At 37.2% G+C, this 16639-nt stretch overlaps 1 protein-coding gene across 6 annotated transcripts in view; it reads left to right on the top strand.

The window, feature by feature from the left end:
* Cnot4 (CCR4-NOT transcription complex subunit 4) overlaps nt 1–16639 on the top strand; it is a 104168-nt gene that overhangs the window by 60364 nt on the left and 27165 nt on the right. For all 6 annotated transcript variants that reach the window (XM_005365816.2, XM_005365815.2, XM_005365818.2 and 3 more), the window contains exons 8-10: nt 5917–5974; nt 11972–12221; nt 13905–14402. In XM_005365816.2, the coding sequence (XP_005365873.1) occupies nt 5917–5974; nt 11972–12221; nt 13905–14402 (806 nt within the window). The remainder of the gene's footprint in view (nt 1–5916; nt 5975–11971; nt 12222–13904; nt 14403–16639) is intronic.

Genomic DNA, 16639 nt, shown 5'->3' with positions numbered 1-16639 from the left:
ACTTACAGAGATTCTCCTGCCTTTGCCTCTTGAGTCCTGGGATTAAAGGTGTATGTCACAAGGCATGGCTAAATTGGAATTTCTGTTGCTCACTGCTCCCTGATAACACTTAGCTTCTTGAGGCCTCCACTCTTGGCTCTTATTTACAGACAGGAACAACTTTTCATGCTGAAAGGAAATCACAGAGCTAGGTATAGTGCTCACATTTCTAATCCTAGCATTAGATCCTGGTGAAAGAGGGTCAGAAGTTTGAGGTCACTGTCTGGGAAAGAGGAATTTCTTGGCCTTCTCAGGCTTTAAAAAATAAGAACCCTGTGTTGCAACGGGAATGAAAAGCTCTTGCCACCCAATTTTAGGTTTTTTCATAACACTATGGAGAAAACATATTCTAAAAGAGAAAAGGGTCTTCACCCGAAGTGGTTTGTGTTTGTCTTATAAGTGTGAGTGGTTGTTTTGTCTAGGGGATCACTGATGTTGCATCTTATGAGGACAGTGTCACATATTTGGAGTCTTACCTTTGGGAACAAGCAGTCTTCCTGTCTTCAACCTCTTACATGGTCTGGGTGGTAGAAATTGAGTGAATGTTTAAACAGATATGTAAAATTTAATACAAAGTCTCATGATGATTTAGTGATCTTTATGTCTTAAACTGTTCTTTGCTGTAAGTTGTCAAATACTATACAGTTAACTAATAACTTTGGGATTTCACTGTTTGCTATCTGAATCGTCTTTAAGTGATGTGTGTTAATGTCTAGTTTTAAATAGTAGAGTCCTTGTCTAGTAAAATAACCAGCTTTCAAATGTAGCAGTAAAATTTATACAGATTGTTGTCAGAGTCTTTCTTCAAACATATTATTGTGTTTAAAATTTTTAAGCTGCTGTCTATTCCCTTTGATGCTGAAGATTATTTAAATATTAAAGACTATTTAAATGTGTTCATTTCTTATACACTTACATATAGTGGGTGTGCATATGCATATAGATATATAAATAGATGTCAGCACAAAACATAATCACTGTATATTAAATAATGCTAAAGTTAGAAAGAAAACCTAAATTCAGCCATATCTTTTGATTTGAACAAATTGACCCTCTACTTTGATTGTTTGTACTACCCTTTCTAGATGACAAACCAAGTGCTATTGCTCATTACCTACCATTATTGTAGTAAACATTTCTGATATACTCAGCATTTATATACATCATTGGTCTTATTAAAAATAGTTTTTCTGCATGAAATAACACGTCCTGAAATAAAAGCAGAAAACAAGGAAGCCATCAACTGTAATGCATAAAGGATGGGTATTTTATAGCTTTGTGCTGTAAAATGTAGATTGAGACATGGTGCAACAACTGAAGATTATAAAAGGAATAGTACCTGGTTGGGCTACTGTGCTATGGACACTGAGTAGACCTAGTGGTAAGAATCACATTGCACAGTATAGGTGGTCATGACTTGATGTGGCTCATGAAGTCCATGTGGGAAAATGAAGATGTTAAGTTCAGACTGAAGTGAAAGGAAGATGTAAATGAAAATTTGATGTGCGAATTTAATCTTAATAGTCCCGTGTGGCAGATATTGTCATTATTACTTCAGATAAGAAAACTAAAAGAGAGCTAAGTGTTAACAAGTATTCCATACAAATGTGCTATAGAGACCAGATTCTGACCAAAATCTCTTTCACTTTAAAGACTAGACTTATCTTACTTTGCCATCATTTAAAACTATGCCACAATTTTAAAGGAGAAAATGCTAGAAAATGATTTAATATCAGTTATATTAGTTTTAAGTGAAACCATTTTGACTGAACATCTCTGGTCTACCAGAGTTTTCTTTCAAAGAATTGATAGTGTTTTAAATTTCCTTTAACCACAGATAGAGGGCACTAGTATACTGTCTAGTAAAGGTATTAAAAGGAAGACTTATAAGAATTTATCAGTTTTTACTTCATGAAGAAGTATGCATTGTTGTCATCCCATCTCCATCATCATCGTTGTTATTGTCATCTTTTTGTGTGTGCTATGCAAACAGTTTACAGCTGACTATCATCTCTTACTCCCCTTTGAAAGAACTTGGCTAATATTCTTACTGAAAATTAAATGTGCTCTGACAGACAGGTGCCATCTAAATGCCTTAGTAATTGAGTAGATTGTGAAGAATTAGTGCATTAATCCTCTTCTCTAGATTCCTTGGAATTAAAAATCATAAAAGGTATCCCAGCATGAAAAGTAAAGGCAGGAGAATCTCTGAGTTCGAGGCCAGCCTGGTCTATAGAGTGAGTTTCAGGACAGCCAGGGCTACACAGCGAAACCCTGTCTTGGGGGCATGGGGAGGAAGATGCTGTAGTGTAATATAGTTTGTCAAAAATGTACAAGATACTCTCTAGGAGAACTTGGCAAATCATGGTTGGTAGGTATTAAAATATATATGAACTCTGAAATTTTATGCAAAATTCTACGTACCCATTTCTATATGGAGGCATTGCTATGCTGCTAGCTAGAGAAGGCTAGAGGTGAATTTATGAATAGTAGAGAACAGTGATTCTCAAAGTATGGACAGGAGCCACAAAACTGACTTTCATTTTGTGGATCTCTAGAAAGACTTTCCTTTATTGTAGACAAATGGTTTAAATCTCCAGTTTTATTTTGAGTAAGCCCAGAGCTGTTTATTAGTAATTAAATGGGTAAAAGTCTGCTATACTAGGATACTTCATTAAAATTGGTTAATTTCTTACATTAAAATTGGTTTGGTTTTCTGCTACGAATTCTGTCTTTATTTCTTTTCAGTCCTGTCTGATTCTGATTTATATGTAGTTACTGCACATGTGCATACATAGCTGTTAAGTCACCTGGGGGATGCTTACCCCACTTAAGTTGACTATAGTTTAAGAAGTTATTAGAGCCACTGATCTAAAGGATTTGTTTAGAAAGTTAGATGGGGATAATGTGTCCCCCATTTCATAGTAACTAGAACTCAAGACTCAGTGGCAATAGTGAGGTACTTTGACCTTGCTAGATAGGGCACCAACTCAGACAAAGTGACAGGCAGGCTGATTAAGTACTCCAATTAGGTGCAAAACAGTCATTCTTATATCCCTAATGAGGGTCCTTTCCCCCTCTTCGCCATTTGCTGAGTACTGCAGGAGGTACAATCTTCATGTTGTCTACTTTTTGTTACCCATTCCCCTCAATGCATATACCTAATCATATAGTATACTATGGCCTGTATTTTTCCATCCTGAGATGAAAGTTTATTGTGATTTCTGAGCAATCAACCCAAACAGATCTCCTCCAACAAAACTTTAAGCATGAATGAAAGATAGCTAAAAAGGCCTAGACAAATAGGCACTAGCTATTTGGACAGGGGACTCCCTGCTTATCTAAACTCCAAGGTCACTTGAAGCACTTTTATATTAAAAATGGACAATTGTGTATTCTTTCTCACTGAATGAGTCAGGATAGGGATAATTGAGGTAGGATGTGAGAGCCTGGGCAAAGGGCTCAGCAGGTAAGGTACTTGCTACAAAAGCATAAAGACCAGAGTTGAAGTCTCAAGTACCTGTAACCTTCGTGCTGGCAGTTGAGGTTCCCCAGCTAACCCTGATTGTGATAAAATTGACAGAAAGCTGACTAACATGCAAGGTGTTTGAGCTTAGACTGAGCCAGAATCTCTAGAGATAATGACATTAAGCTTTATATTGTCTATTTTATTTGATTGAATAAATCAATTTATTAAATAAATAAATTTATTCAAATAATCATTTATATAAATAAATATAAAATTTATATAAGTAAATTTAAATATATATTTAGCTTTCAAAGAGTTCTGGTTAATTTAAAAATAGTTTCTCTTGGAATGGTATTTGCTAAAAATGTTAGCAAGGCTTTTTTATGAAAATCTTTATAAATTTTATCTATAGGGTTTATACATATTTTTCTGCACATAGTATTTATTTGTGTGTATGTGTTTGTGCATATGAATACATATGGTAGAGAGAACTGACTCCAGCAGTTTGTCCTTTGTCCTTCATGTTCTGCTTGCACATATACTTGTGCACACACACAAACAAATGTAAAAAAAAGTTGTTGTTAAGTATTGCTTATTCCCATTACTCTCTGTCTTCTGGCTTATGTCTCTTTATGTCATTATCTTTGTTAATTCATACCATCTCTTTGTTGGAACTAATAATTTTCTATTATATGAAGTCATTTGACATAGGCTGTTTCCACCTTTAATGCTCTTCTTTTCCATTAGTGTATAAATCACTTAAACAGTTTCATAGTTTAAAACTGTGCAGTCTGTCAGATTATCTGGTGTGTCTTGCAGCATCTCTGTAGAAGATATGCTTGGGATTCAGGTTGGGTAATAGCCTGGCTATCTGCCAATCGGCATTTATTTAAAACATAATTGACAGAATACAGAATTGCCCCACACCATTTCCCCCCTCCCCCCCTTTTTTTAAGAAAGGAAAATATCCATAGTCCATTTTTTTGGAAATTTAGGCGTGGTATTCCAGGCTACTTTCTGCTGGTTTGGGGCACTGATAATCTTATGGGGACCTAAAGAAAATTTAGAATTATGATCAAGTCCTGAGTGGAATATCCTGTGAGGCTTTATCATCTCAGGCAGAGAATCTGTTCTGGATATAGAACTCTGACATCTGGGCCATCTGTTCCTATGGGAGAGTTTTCAGGTGGTCTTGATCAAACCTGATTTTTTTTTTTAACTCAGAATGAATCCACAGCCTCTCATTTTCTGTGGAAACAAAAGCAAAATCTCTTCTCCAAAGTAACATACCTTTTGACTTCAATTTTGAAGTCAAGTTATTTTCAAAATACCTATCTTGGATTAATTTAGCAGCATTTATAAACAAGTATCTTTTAGCAACTGTTGCTCTTTCCTCAGTATTTAAACAATTCAAAGAGAGCATAACATACAGTATCAAGATTCTCTGTGTATTTTCCATCTTTATGTGGCTTTACTTTGACCTCCTGTTTTTTTTTTTTATTTTATTTTTATTTTTACTTTTTGAGACAGGTTCTCCGTATATCTTTGGCTGTCCTGGAACTCCCTCTGTAGACCAGGCTGTCTTTGAACTCACAGAGATCCACCTGCCTCTGCCTCCCAAGTGCTGGGATTAAAGGTGTGAATTACCTCACCTGGATTTTTATTTTTACTTTTTGGTTTTTCGAGACAGGGTTTCTCCGTATATCTTTGGCTGTCCTGGAACTCCCTCTGTAGACCAGGCTGTCTTTGAACTCACAGAGATCCACCTGCCTCTGCCTCCCAAGTGCTGGGATTAAAGGTGTGAATTACCACACCTTGAATTCACATATACTTCCTCCTGGCTACTAGCCAATCAGCGTTTATTTAAAACATAATCAACAGAATACAGAGTTGTCCCACACCAAGTATGTGTCATTTATCTTGCCTTCTCCTCCTTAGATAAGATTAATAGTGATAGAAGTATTAAAAGAAATTTATGGTTTCTAAGTGCCTGTAGAGAACATTTCTATACTTTTTATCCTCTGTCAAACATGCAGAAAAATAAGTTAATCACTGTTTTTGTCATTTTCTACCTCTCCCATCAGCCGTTTATTTCAGCTTTAAGTTTTGAGGACTAATTAGAACGTGAGTTTCTCTGGGGGAAGAGAAGGTTGAGACTTTCCCTTATGTGTTCTGAACCCTTACTATCTTACATAAGGTCTCATATTGTAGAGTTTTAAAAACATTGTTAAGATGACACGGTGTTTATTCTTAACTTTGGGGGAGTTTTTTGTCGATTTTGTTTGTGTGTACATGTGTCAACGTGCACACATGTGCTTGTGTGCATGTGTGTTTGTGTGTGAGTGTATTTTTGTTTGAATGATTTACTCTCCTTTTACTCAGTTTGTTTGTTTGTTTTTTTTTTACAGCCCCATTGACAAACCTTCAGATTCTCTCAGTATAGGGAATGGTGATAATTCCCAACAGGTAAGATTTAGATAAAAATTTCTTTCATATATCTGTTGTAACCTAAAAGCAAAGCGTTGTATGCAAGTAATTTTTTTTTCAAATTGGAAAAATACTTTAAATACTGAAACAATTCAAAAATACGTTGATGGACTGCCTTGTTAAATGTATAATAGCATCTTTTCTTCATAGAATGTATAGAGCATGTTAGTCTCTTCTTTTTTTGCTTCACATCCTCTCTAGCTAGTTGTCACTTGTGTCATTGATCCATTGTGCCATTCTGACAGGGAATCTCAGAATAGTTTTGATTCATATTTCCGTAATGGCTATGGCTAATGACAATGATTGTTTCTTTAAGGGCGCTCTCTCTCTCTCTCTCTCTCTCTCTCTCTCTCTCTCTCTCTCTCTCTCTCCATTCATTTTTTTTATTTTACATCCCTACACAATTTTCCCTCCTTCCTCTTCTCCCATTACCTCCCCCTACCCTCCCACCCTATCCCCCAGTCCACCCCTCTGTTTCTGTTCAGAAAGGGGAAGGCATCCTATGGGTATCAGCAGAGCTTGGCATATCAAATTGTAGTAAAACTAAGCATCTCCCCTTGTATTTAGACTGGACAAGGCAACTCAGAATGAGGAATAGGTTCCCATGAGCCAACCAAAGCATTAGGGTCAGCCCCTGTTCCTATTGTTAGGAGTCCCACAAACAGAATAAGTTACACAACTCCCACATACATGTAGAGTGCCTAGGTCAGTCCCATGCAGGTTTCCTAGTTATTGGTACAGACTTTGTGAGCTCCTTTGGGCCAGGTTTGTTGTTCTGTGGGTTTTCATCTGATGTCCTTTACCCCTCTGGCTCCTACAATCCTTCCCTCTCTTTAGCAGGATTCCCAGAGCTCAGCCTTATATTTGGCTGTGGGTCTCTGTATTTGTTTCCATTAGCTACTGAATGAAGGTTCTCTAATGACAATTGGGGTCTGATCACAGGAGATGGCCAGTTCAGGCTACATACCCACTATTGCTAGAAGTTGTAGCTGGGGTTTTCCTTTCAGATTTTTGAAAGATTCTCTTGTATGAGGTTTCTGCCTGTCCCCGAAAAGCGCCCTCTTTCCTGTCAACTCTTTAAGTACTTCCCCCTCCCCCCACAACCTGACCCCTCAAGTTCCCATCCCCAGCAGTCTCCAGTCCATCCAGAAGATCTCTTTTATTTCCCTTTCCCAGGGAGATCCATGTATCCATCCCACCTTGTTAACTAGCCTCTCTGGGTCTGTGGATTATAGCATGGTTATCTTTTACTTTACAGCTACTATTCACGTATGAGTGAGTACATACCATGTCTTTCTGGGTCTGCATTACCTCACTAAGGATGATTTTTTTTTCTTCTTCCATTCATTTGCCTTCAAATTTCCTGATGTCATTGTTTTTAACAGCTGAGAATACTCCATTGATTAAACATCCCACATTTAATCCGTTCTTTGATTGAGGGGCATTTAGGTTGTTTTCAGGTTTTGGCTATTGCAAATAAAGCTGCTATGAATATAGCTGAGCAAGTTTCCTTGTGGTATGATGTAACATCCTTTGGGTATATGCCCAAGAGTTGTATTGCTGGGTCCCAATTTTCTGAGAAACTGCTGTAATGATTTCCAGAGTGGCTGTACAAGTTTACACTGCCACCAGCGATGGAGGGGTGTTCCCCTTACTCTGCATCTTCGCCAGCATAAGCTGTCATTGGTGTTTTTGATATTAGCCATTCTGACAGGTATAAGATGGAATCTCAGAGTCATTTTGATTTACATTTCCCTGGTGGCTAAGGATGATGAACGACATTTCTTTAAGTGTTTCTCTGCCTGATGAGAATTCTGTTTAGGTCTGCACTCCATTTTGAAATTGGGTTATTTGGCTTTTGATGTCTGATTTCTTGAGTTCTTTATATGGTTTGGAGATCATCACTCTGTCAGATGTGGGATTGGTAAAGATTGTTTCCCATTCTGTAGGCTGCAGTTTTGTTCTATTGATGATGCCCTTTGCCTTACAGAAGTTTTTCAGTTTCATGAGGTCCCATTTGTTGTCAGTTTTAGAGTCTGTGTTACTGGTGTTCTACTCAGGAAGTTGTCTTCTGTAACAGTGCATTCAAGGCTGTTCCCCACTTTCTCTTTTGTCAGGTTCAGTGTAACTGAGTTGTGTGAGGTTTTTGATGGACTGGAGTTTTGCGTAGGGTGATAGTGGACCTATTTCCATTCTTCTCCATGCCAACATCCAGTTATGCCAGCACTATTTTTGAAAATGCTTTTTTTTCCATTGTACAATTTTTGGTTTTATTAAGTTAGTACCTTTTTAATAATCAAAATTACTTTGATAACCACATACAATTGTAAAGTATCACAATGCACCAGCATCCTTCAAATCGACTTCAGTTCCTGGTTGTTTTGATCCTGTGCAAACGGTTTCAGCTAGCTTGCCTTCTGAATTTTTACTTTGGAATTGTTCCCCTGTTAGTGTTCCTTTCTTCTTTGCTAGCAAGTGTGGTTTTTGCTCACTATATATTCCCATAACAACAACCACACACACACGCACACACACATCGATATACAGAAACTTGAACAAAATATAAAACTTTGCTTAGCTTTGTTGCTTTGATCTGCTGCTTTGTCCCACTGAATTTCTCCTTGGGGATAGAAGTTAAGTAGGCATGGTGTGTGTGTGTGGATTGGGGGGGGGGCGTCAACAGCCCAGACTCCCAGAAGACAAGCTGGGTGTAGCAAGCTCAGTTTATTTTAGGAAGGGAAAGCCTTACATACCCTCCACCCGCCTCAGGGAGGGGAAGCAGCAGCAATGACATCAGGGTCTCTCGTGGCAGCTGGAGACTGGTTCAGGTCCTCTTGTCTCACAGCAGCTGTTGCTACAGCTCCCTTGACTCACTTTGGGGAAGTGATATACTGCATTCTCAGATAGCCAGTTTAGTCCAGTTTTTAGCCCTTTGAGCCTTGGCAAATAGCCCCCCACAGAGCTCAATAATAAGAAAACACCAAGTTTGCTCTCATAGCCAGGCCTTCACTCATTTTAATAGACAGTGTTGGACATCTCATTGGCTCGCGTTGTGCGCACACACACACACACACACACACACACAACTCACAGCTCTTGAGTGGAGTTGGGGTGACAACTTGTGGGAGTCAGGTGTCTCCTCCTGCCATGTGAATCCTGGGGATCAAACTCAGGATGGCAGGCATATTTATCTACTAGGGCATCTTTCTGGCCCCATTGACCTTAATTTTTTTATTTGTTTTTTATAGTGGGGTCTTTCATTGAACCTGGAGCTTAACCATGGCTAGCCTAACTAGCCAGCTGTGCTCTTGGGGTTCAACATGTCTCGGCCTTCCCAGCACTGGGTTATATACATGTGCCTCCACACCTGGCTTTTTTATGTGAGCACTGAAGATTCAGGTTCTCATGTTTGTGGAACAAGTACTTTTACTGAGTCATTTTTCTGGCTCTCCATACATCTTTGTATATTGGTAAAATTACTGTATTTTTAATCTCTTGTGTAAAGAATGGCCATTTTCCCACAATGTAGGTAAAAAAAACTGATAAAACTAAAATGCAGTATTTTTTTAAAGTTTTTAGTTACAAATTATTTAAAATAGCCTTTGTATATTTTGAATTGACTTTTTTTTTTGAAGGTGGGGGTTTTGAGACTGGTGTGTCAGCTCTGGCTGTTCTGGAACTCACTCTGTAGACCAGGCTGGCCTTGAACTCACAGAGATCCACCTGCCTCCCAAGTGCTGGGATTAAAAGTACGTACCATCACCGCCGGCATACATAATTTTTTTTTAAATGAGCTAAAAGTAATTGGGTCTGGATGCTTTTGCAGAGGACCCAGGTTTTTTGATTCCTAGTACCAATATGGTGGCTCATGACCATCCTACCTCTAGTTCCTGGGGATCCAATATCCTCTTTTGACCTCTGCGGATACCATGCACACATGTAATGCATATACATACACACAGGCAAGATACATATTCATACACATAAAATAAACCTTAAAATTTTTCTGTTACAAGGGAAATTAAAAGTAGTTACAAGATCTAATCTTTAGCATATAATCAGTTTTGACATTTTTCTTTCTCTTTTTTATTTAAAGACAGGGTCCTCTTACAAGCTGGTTTTGTAAATAAGGCTGACACTGGCCTTGAGTTTCTGATGCTCTTTACCTAAACCTCCCAAGGGCTGGACTTACATACATATATAACATGCCTAACAGTTTTCTCAACCAAAATACTATATTATTTTTCAGATATATCTAAGAATCATAAGATTTTGTACTCATCATCATATTTTGTTCACCTCTTGTTTTGATACTAGATTTAGAAAATTCTGTTTTAGAAAATACTTTCAACAGTTAGAAATTTTGCATCATTCTCTTTTCTTCTTGGAATATAATATACCTTTTTCTATTGCCTTCACACATTTGTATCTTAATGCATTATACTTCTCATAGATAAATGTAAGGCTCATAAGGCCTGAATCTACTCACATAAGAACTGAGCACTGTAGTATATATCTGTAAACCCAGCATTGGAAGGACAGGGACTGGAGGATTCAGCACAACTGCCTAGATGATCTTCAAGTTCATTAAGAGACCTTGTCTCAAAAACTCAAGTAGAACACATATAGGAAGATACCCAGTACAGATTTCTGGCTTTTGTATGAATTTACACACATTCACACATAATCATATAAATACATACAAACAAACCAAAAAAAAAAAACACAACACCTTCGTCATACACACAGAAACCCCCCACAAATAAACTTATAAATTTGAACTAAAATGTTTGTCTATAACGGGAATTTTCTTGTTTGTTTTTTTGTGGTGCTGGCAGTAAGGCCTTAACCTGTACTAGGTAAGGGTACCATGATATAATCCCAACTTTGTAAGAAGTATTTAAAAGTCTTTTTTCCCCTGTTGATTTTCTATTAGTATTGAGTTGATCAAACAGAATATATTGGAGTCATCTCAGAATACTTTTTCATGTATGAACATTGGTAATATTAAAATACTTGAATAATCTTAGTTATCCTTTTCATTTTCCCAAGACAGTCTGTATAAATAGTGCACAGGTAGAAAATGAGAGGTATGTTACTGTCCCTCAGACCATGGAATTAAATACCTCAGAGTCAATTAGGATTTCATCTTGGAATAAGCATGGGGTTTTCTTTTTCCTTTTTGTTTGTTTGATTAGTTGGTTGTTGTTATTTTTGCTTTTTGCTTTTGATGCTGAGGTTTGAGTACAGGGTCCTATCCATGGCTACATTCCTAACTCCAGAATTATTTTTTAATGATTATTTGAGAAAAGCTTGGTTAGATCTCCCTTTATATTGGCTAAAAACTAATACCGGGGCTGGAGAGATGGCTCAGAGGTTAAGAACAAGGGTTGTTCTTCCAGAGGTCATAATTTCAGTTCTCAGCAACCACATGGTGACTCACAGCCATCTATGAAGGGATCTGGTGGCTTTTTTGGGCATGAAGGCCATACGTGCAGCCAGACACTGTATAAATAATAAATAAAATCTTTCTAAAAAACCTAAAATACTTAAAATCGTCTAATTTGCAAAAGGACGATTTTGCGTATTGTCGTTGGAGCCAATCGTTCTCTTATTACCAGTCTGAGCATTCCTGATCATTTATCGTTACTCTTTAAAGGTTTTACTCTTGAGCAATTGCTCTTGAGCTATATAATGAAATCCTAGACATCACTCATTTGGAAGGGGTTTTGGGGAGTTGGAAAGTACAAGAGGAAAAGTGTAAAAGAAGATGAGACTGGCTTAGTCTTTTCAGGAACTCTTTTATAGGACATGTATAAATTAATGAATTGCTTGCTTTTCTCAAATTCCACACTTTGATTCAAAAGTCAGGTGCTCTGGCTTGAAGACCACTGTTAGAAACCATTTATTGCAGATGTTTAAAATTGTGGTTTATTAAGATACAAACTTACCTTGACTTCTTCCTCTTTCTTTTAGATATCTAACAGTGATACGCCTTCACCACCACCTGGTTTATCAAAATCCAATCCTGTCATCCCCATCAGTTCATCCAATCACAGTGTACGATCTCCTTTTGAAGGGGCAGTAACAGAGTCACAGTCATTATTCTCAGACAATTTTCGCCACCCCAACCCTATACCTAGTGGGCTTCCTCCTTTTCCCAGCTCTCCACAGACACCCAGTGATTGGCCTACAGCTCCAGAACCACAGAGCCTCTTTACATCAGGTATGTAATTAGTAATCAGACTCATAGAAATTGACAAATCGTTGGGATACATTTTGGTTGTTATACTTCTGTTTTGTTTTCTATCAACTTTCTTTTTTAAAAAATGTAAATTATTTAAACTACATGGTGTAGGCATATTAAGAGGTCCACAATAGCCTGAAGTGGAGTATAACAAAGGTTTATTTTTTTGGGAAAACTCACCATAAGGGTAGAGATCCATGGTCCTCTGTGGGCTCTAGGACCACATACGCTTTTTCATTTGTTCTTATAGTTCCTCAGACCACACCCAAATGGGCCAGTATCAAAAAGGCTATTGACTGATCGAGTTCCCATAGTACATCCCCCTTTTATCTAAATAAAGGGTTCTAAGCCTAATACAAAACCATATACAGTAAGAACAAATATCAAGTATTGTCCAGGGAAAAGATGAAGCAAAAAACATGCATAAAAACTAGAACTACAACCAGCATGAAAAACATCAAGCAAAGAACATAGGCTAAATGTCCAGTCTAAAGTAATTAGCAAATAAGGGAGCTCCCACACAACATGGTATTAGATATTGTGTTGCCTAGAAATTACAGTGTTGTAGAACAGATTTATCTAGAAGTCATTTGTTACGTTATTTTCTCAAATTAAAAACTCACTGTGTGGCTGAGCATGGTGGCACACACTTTTAATCCTTGCAGAGAGGCAGGCTGGATCTCTTGAGTTCCAGGACAGCCAGGGCTACACAGAGAAACCCTCGTCAGATTTATGCTTATGTAATACAATTTAGGATCTTCACCCAATTGTCTAATTCACAAGTAATTTATTTAGTAGTAAAAACTAAATTTTGCCCCTTTCTGCTATTTTATTTTAAATTTTTTTGACATGGTTTATATTTGTATGAGAGTTATGCATTTATCTTTTTGAAATTATGTTCACCTGCAGAAACTTTGATGTCTTTTACTACATCACATTCAGATGAAACTAGACTGAAGAATCAGGCAGTCTTAGTGTGTGGTGAACGGCTAAGCAGAGCATTTGGGATTAGAAAGCAGAGAGCACACCATTTCTCTTTTTACTCATTTAAATTTTTTTATTAGGCTGAAAGATGGCATAAATTAATAGCCACAATAGCACATGTGATGTATACAATTAAAAACATATAATTAGAATTTTAATGTATCTTAGTATATAATATAAGTCTTACTAGTTAGAAGCTTTTAGATGATAGTACTTTTAATAACATGCTGGCTGGTTTTAACTATGAATGATGGGATGCAATCTGTGTAGCGAGGCGTTTTTCCTTCTGATCAGCACTATCAGTCTAGATCATTCAGCTTTTTAACTTCATAATTTAACAGTGAATCACTGCTATAATTTTATGAGGTACTCTGAAATTAGTGATCTTACCTATGATTTCTATTGTAGTGTAGCATGTTTGACTTATACTGGTAGACTGTAATGTAGGATGTTTAATGTACACTGTGAAGATAGACTTTTTATGTTCATCACTATTTTTTTTTTTTTTTTTTTTTCGAGACAGGGTTTCTCTGTGGCTTTGGAGCCTGTCCTGGACTAGCTCTGTAGACCAGGCTGGTCTCGAACTCACAGAGATCCGCCTGTCTCTGCCTCCCGAGTGCTGGGATTAAAGGCGTGCGCCACCACCGCCCGGCTCATCACTATTTTTATTCTCAACAGAAACAATCCCAGTATCATCATCTACAGACTGGCAAGCAGCGTTTGGCTTTGGTTCTTCTAAACAGCCAGAGGATGACTTGGGGTTTGATCCCTTTGATGTCACTCGAAAAGCCTTAGCAGACTTAATTGAGAAGGAACTGTCTGTCCAAGATCAACCTTCCCTGTCTCCCACATCTCTTCAGAACTCCTCCTCACACACTACAACCGCCAAAGGTCCAGGCTCTGGATTTCTGCATTCTGCTGCACCTACAAATGCCAACTCTCTTAATAGTACCTTTTCAGTCTTGCCACAGAGGTTCCCTCAATTTCAGCAGCACCGAGCAGTTTATAATTCGTTTGGTTTTCCAGGCCAGGCAGCCCGCTATCCTTGGATGGCCTTTCCACGCAATAGCATCATGCACTTGAACCACACAGCAAACCCCACCTCAAATAGTAATTTCTTGGACTTGAATCTCCCGCCACAGCACAACACAGGTCTGGGAGGGATCCCCATAGCAGGTAGGTTCATTTAAAGCCTCTGAGAATATGTGTGTTATTAATATCTTCAGGTTTCTGGGTGGTTAGGGTTGCTGGGTAACAAGAGTATACAATAGTCGTAGAAATTTCTATGAAAAACATTACATCTTTAACCTTTTTTTTTTTTTTGGATTGAGTGAATGCCTTGTAATATGGAGCTTTATAAGGATGGTGGAGTATTATACCTACTTATTGTTTGGAAGCATTGTATTTAATACGATAATTTTCCAGACCTTCAGATGATATGTAAACACAAAAATGAAAAAGAAAAATTGGGCTCTGAAATTACACCATAGTAAAAATATCTTGTGTTATACTCTAAAAGTAAAGTGGTTAAATTTTTTTTTAATCAAAATTAATGAGAGCATGAGGGATAAAGCCACTCTAACTGCTGTATCAATTGCTTGTTTTGACTGATACATACATGCACACATCACTGTGCCATATGTGCATTTAACAATATTTGAGAACTTCAGTTATCAATGCTTTATAACCATATTATGTCACAGACATACTTTTGTGGAAAATTGTTTAGGAGAGATTTTATTAGTTGACTGTGTTTTTATTTTTGAGAACAATAAATTTGGATGAATAAGGTAATACAAGTTTGATGCCAGGGGACTTCTGGTTTTATATTGCTACCCTTGAAGGTTTCAGAATTTTGGGGCTTTAAGATCCTATATAACAGTTTTAAATGAAGTATCTTGGAAAGGAGTCATTCTGAGTAACTGTTTTCATTGGGCCTTAGAGATGATGTGATAAAGTTTGTTCCCCTCTGGTTCTCTTCAAGTAGTACAGAATACTTCTCACCCTGTTGTGTACTTATACAATTGCTTTTGTCCCTTGCCATGACCTTTAAGGTATGTCATGGCATAATGTCATTACAGTAGTATACTTTCACCAGTAAGGCACTCATGCTCTTGTTTCCAGAAAGTTGACAGCTGGACTTAGAACCATCAATAGTCATTCCCTTAGAGCCAGCAGCATTTCATGTTTTAAACAAGTAGCTAGGTCTTTGTTGTTATGGATATAGTAAGGTTTAACAGTTGAAACAGTGAACTTAATTTAAACATATTGGAGAGCACCTGCTGTAGTGATTTGTCCATTTGTTGGGGTTCATGGTATTTGGTCATTGAATTATACTAGGTTGTAGGGAATCCAGAGTAGCATTGTTCAGTCCTTTCCTTGTGATATCCACTAACTCTTAATTTCTACATGCCTTTTCCTGTTCTTCCATTCAACATAGCATATTAGAATGTAATTTTTTTCGGGTTTACTTTGTTTGAGTAATTTAGAAAGAAGACATTTTAATTTCTAGTAATGTGCCTTTTAGCTGATCTTAACGTTAAAAGTTAAGGTCCTCTTAAGTATGCCAAACATTTAAAAATATTGAGCCAATTATGATTAACATTTCAGGTCCTTTTGCCCAGCAGTGCAACTAGGTTATGTGGGAAATACAAAAGTAGAGAAAACAGATGCTATTTCAGGTAGTTGATAATGTACTTGAGTTAAAAGTGGGAAAGTGACTAACATGCAAGTGTGGTCCTGAAATCTGAAAAACAGTGTAGCTCATCATTGTTGGAGAATTTTTTGAAGAAGAGAAATTGATCTGTAATATGGTATCTTGAATTTGGGTAAGCAGCAAAAGAGAAAGGTCTTTTATGTTGATGGAAACCTCCTAAATAAAGGCATAGAGACAGATACTGTGTGCCACTAGAGTAAGCAGAACTGCCTTCTGTAACAAGAGGTGTTTTTTAAATTGCAGCGATCAGATAGACAAGATGAGGAACTCTTTTACAAAGAGAATCAGTGTACATGATATTGGACTTTTGTTTTTAGCTATACAGACTTGGTACCCTTGTTTGACTTACTACATGCTATCTGTTCTTCTTACTTCTGAGTTGTTAGTGTTCATTAGGACCCAGGAACACTTCCAAATGTTTCAAACAAGTAGATATTTTGGAATATCAGCAATGAGATATCTCTAATTTGTTAAGTGCAGGCCTTTTTGTTTTAGTTTTTTTTTAAATCTTCACCTAAAATACATAACTTTATTTTTAAATTTTTAAATGTAACATTTAATTATAATCCTATCATTTGTTTTTTTTTTCCCTACCTTTGCCTAAACTCAACCACAGAACATTGAAAACTTTTTTCAGAGATGCTAAAAATGAAGTCACCAACTTTAATTCTGACTCACTATTATTGTATTCACTGTG

Source organism: Microtus ochrogaster, unplaced genomic scaffold (assembly GCF_000317375.1).
Source record: "Microtus ochrogaster isolate Prairie Vole_2 unplaced genomic scaffold, MicOch1.0 UNK4, whole genome shotgun sequence".
In the NCBI taxonomy this organism is placed as follows: Eukaryota; Metazoa; Chordata; class Mammalia; order Rodentia; family Cricetidae; genus Microtus; species Microtus ochrogaster.
Note: the sequence above shows the minus strand (reverse complement) of the source record. Positions and strands in the feature narration are given on the sequence as shown.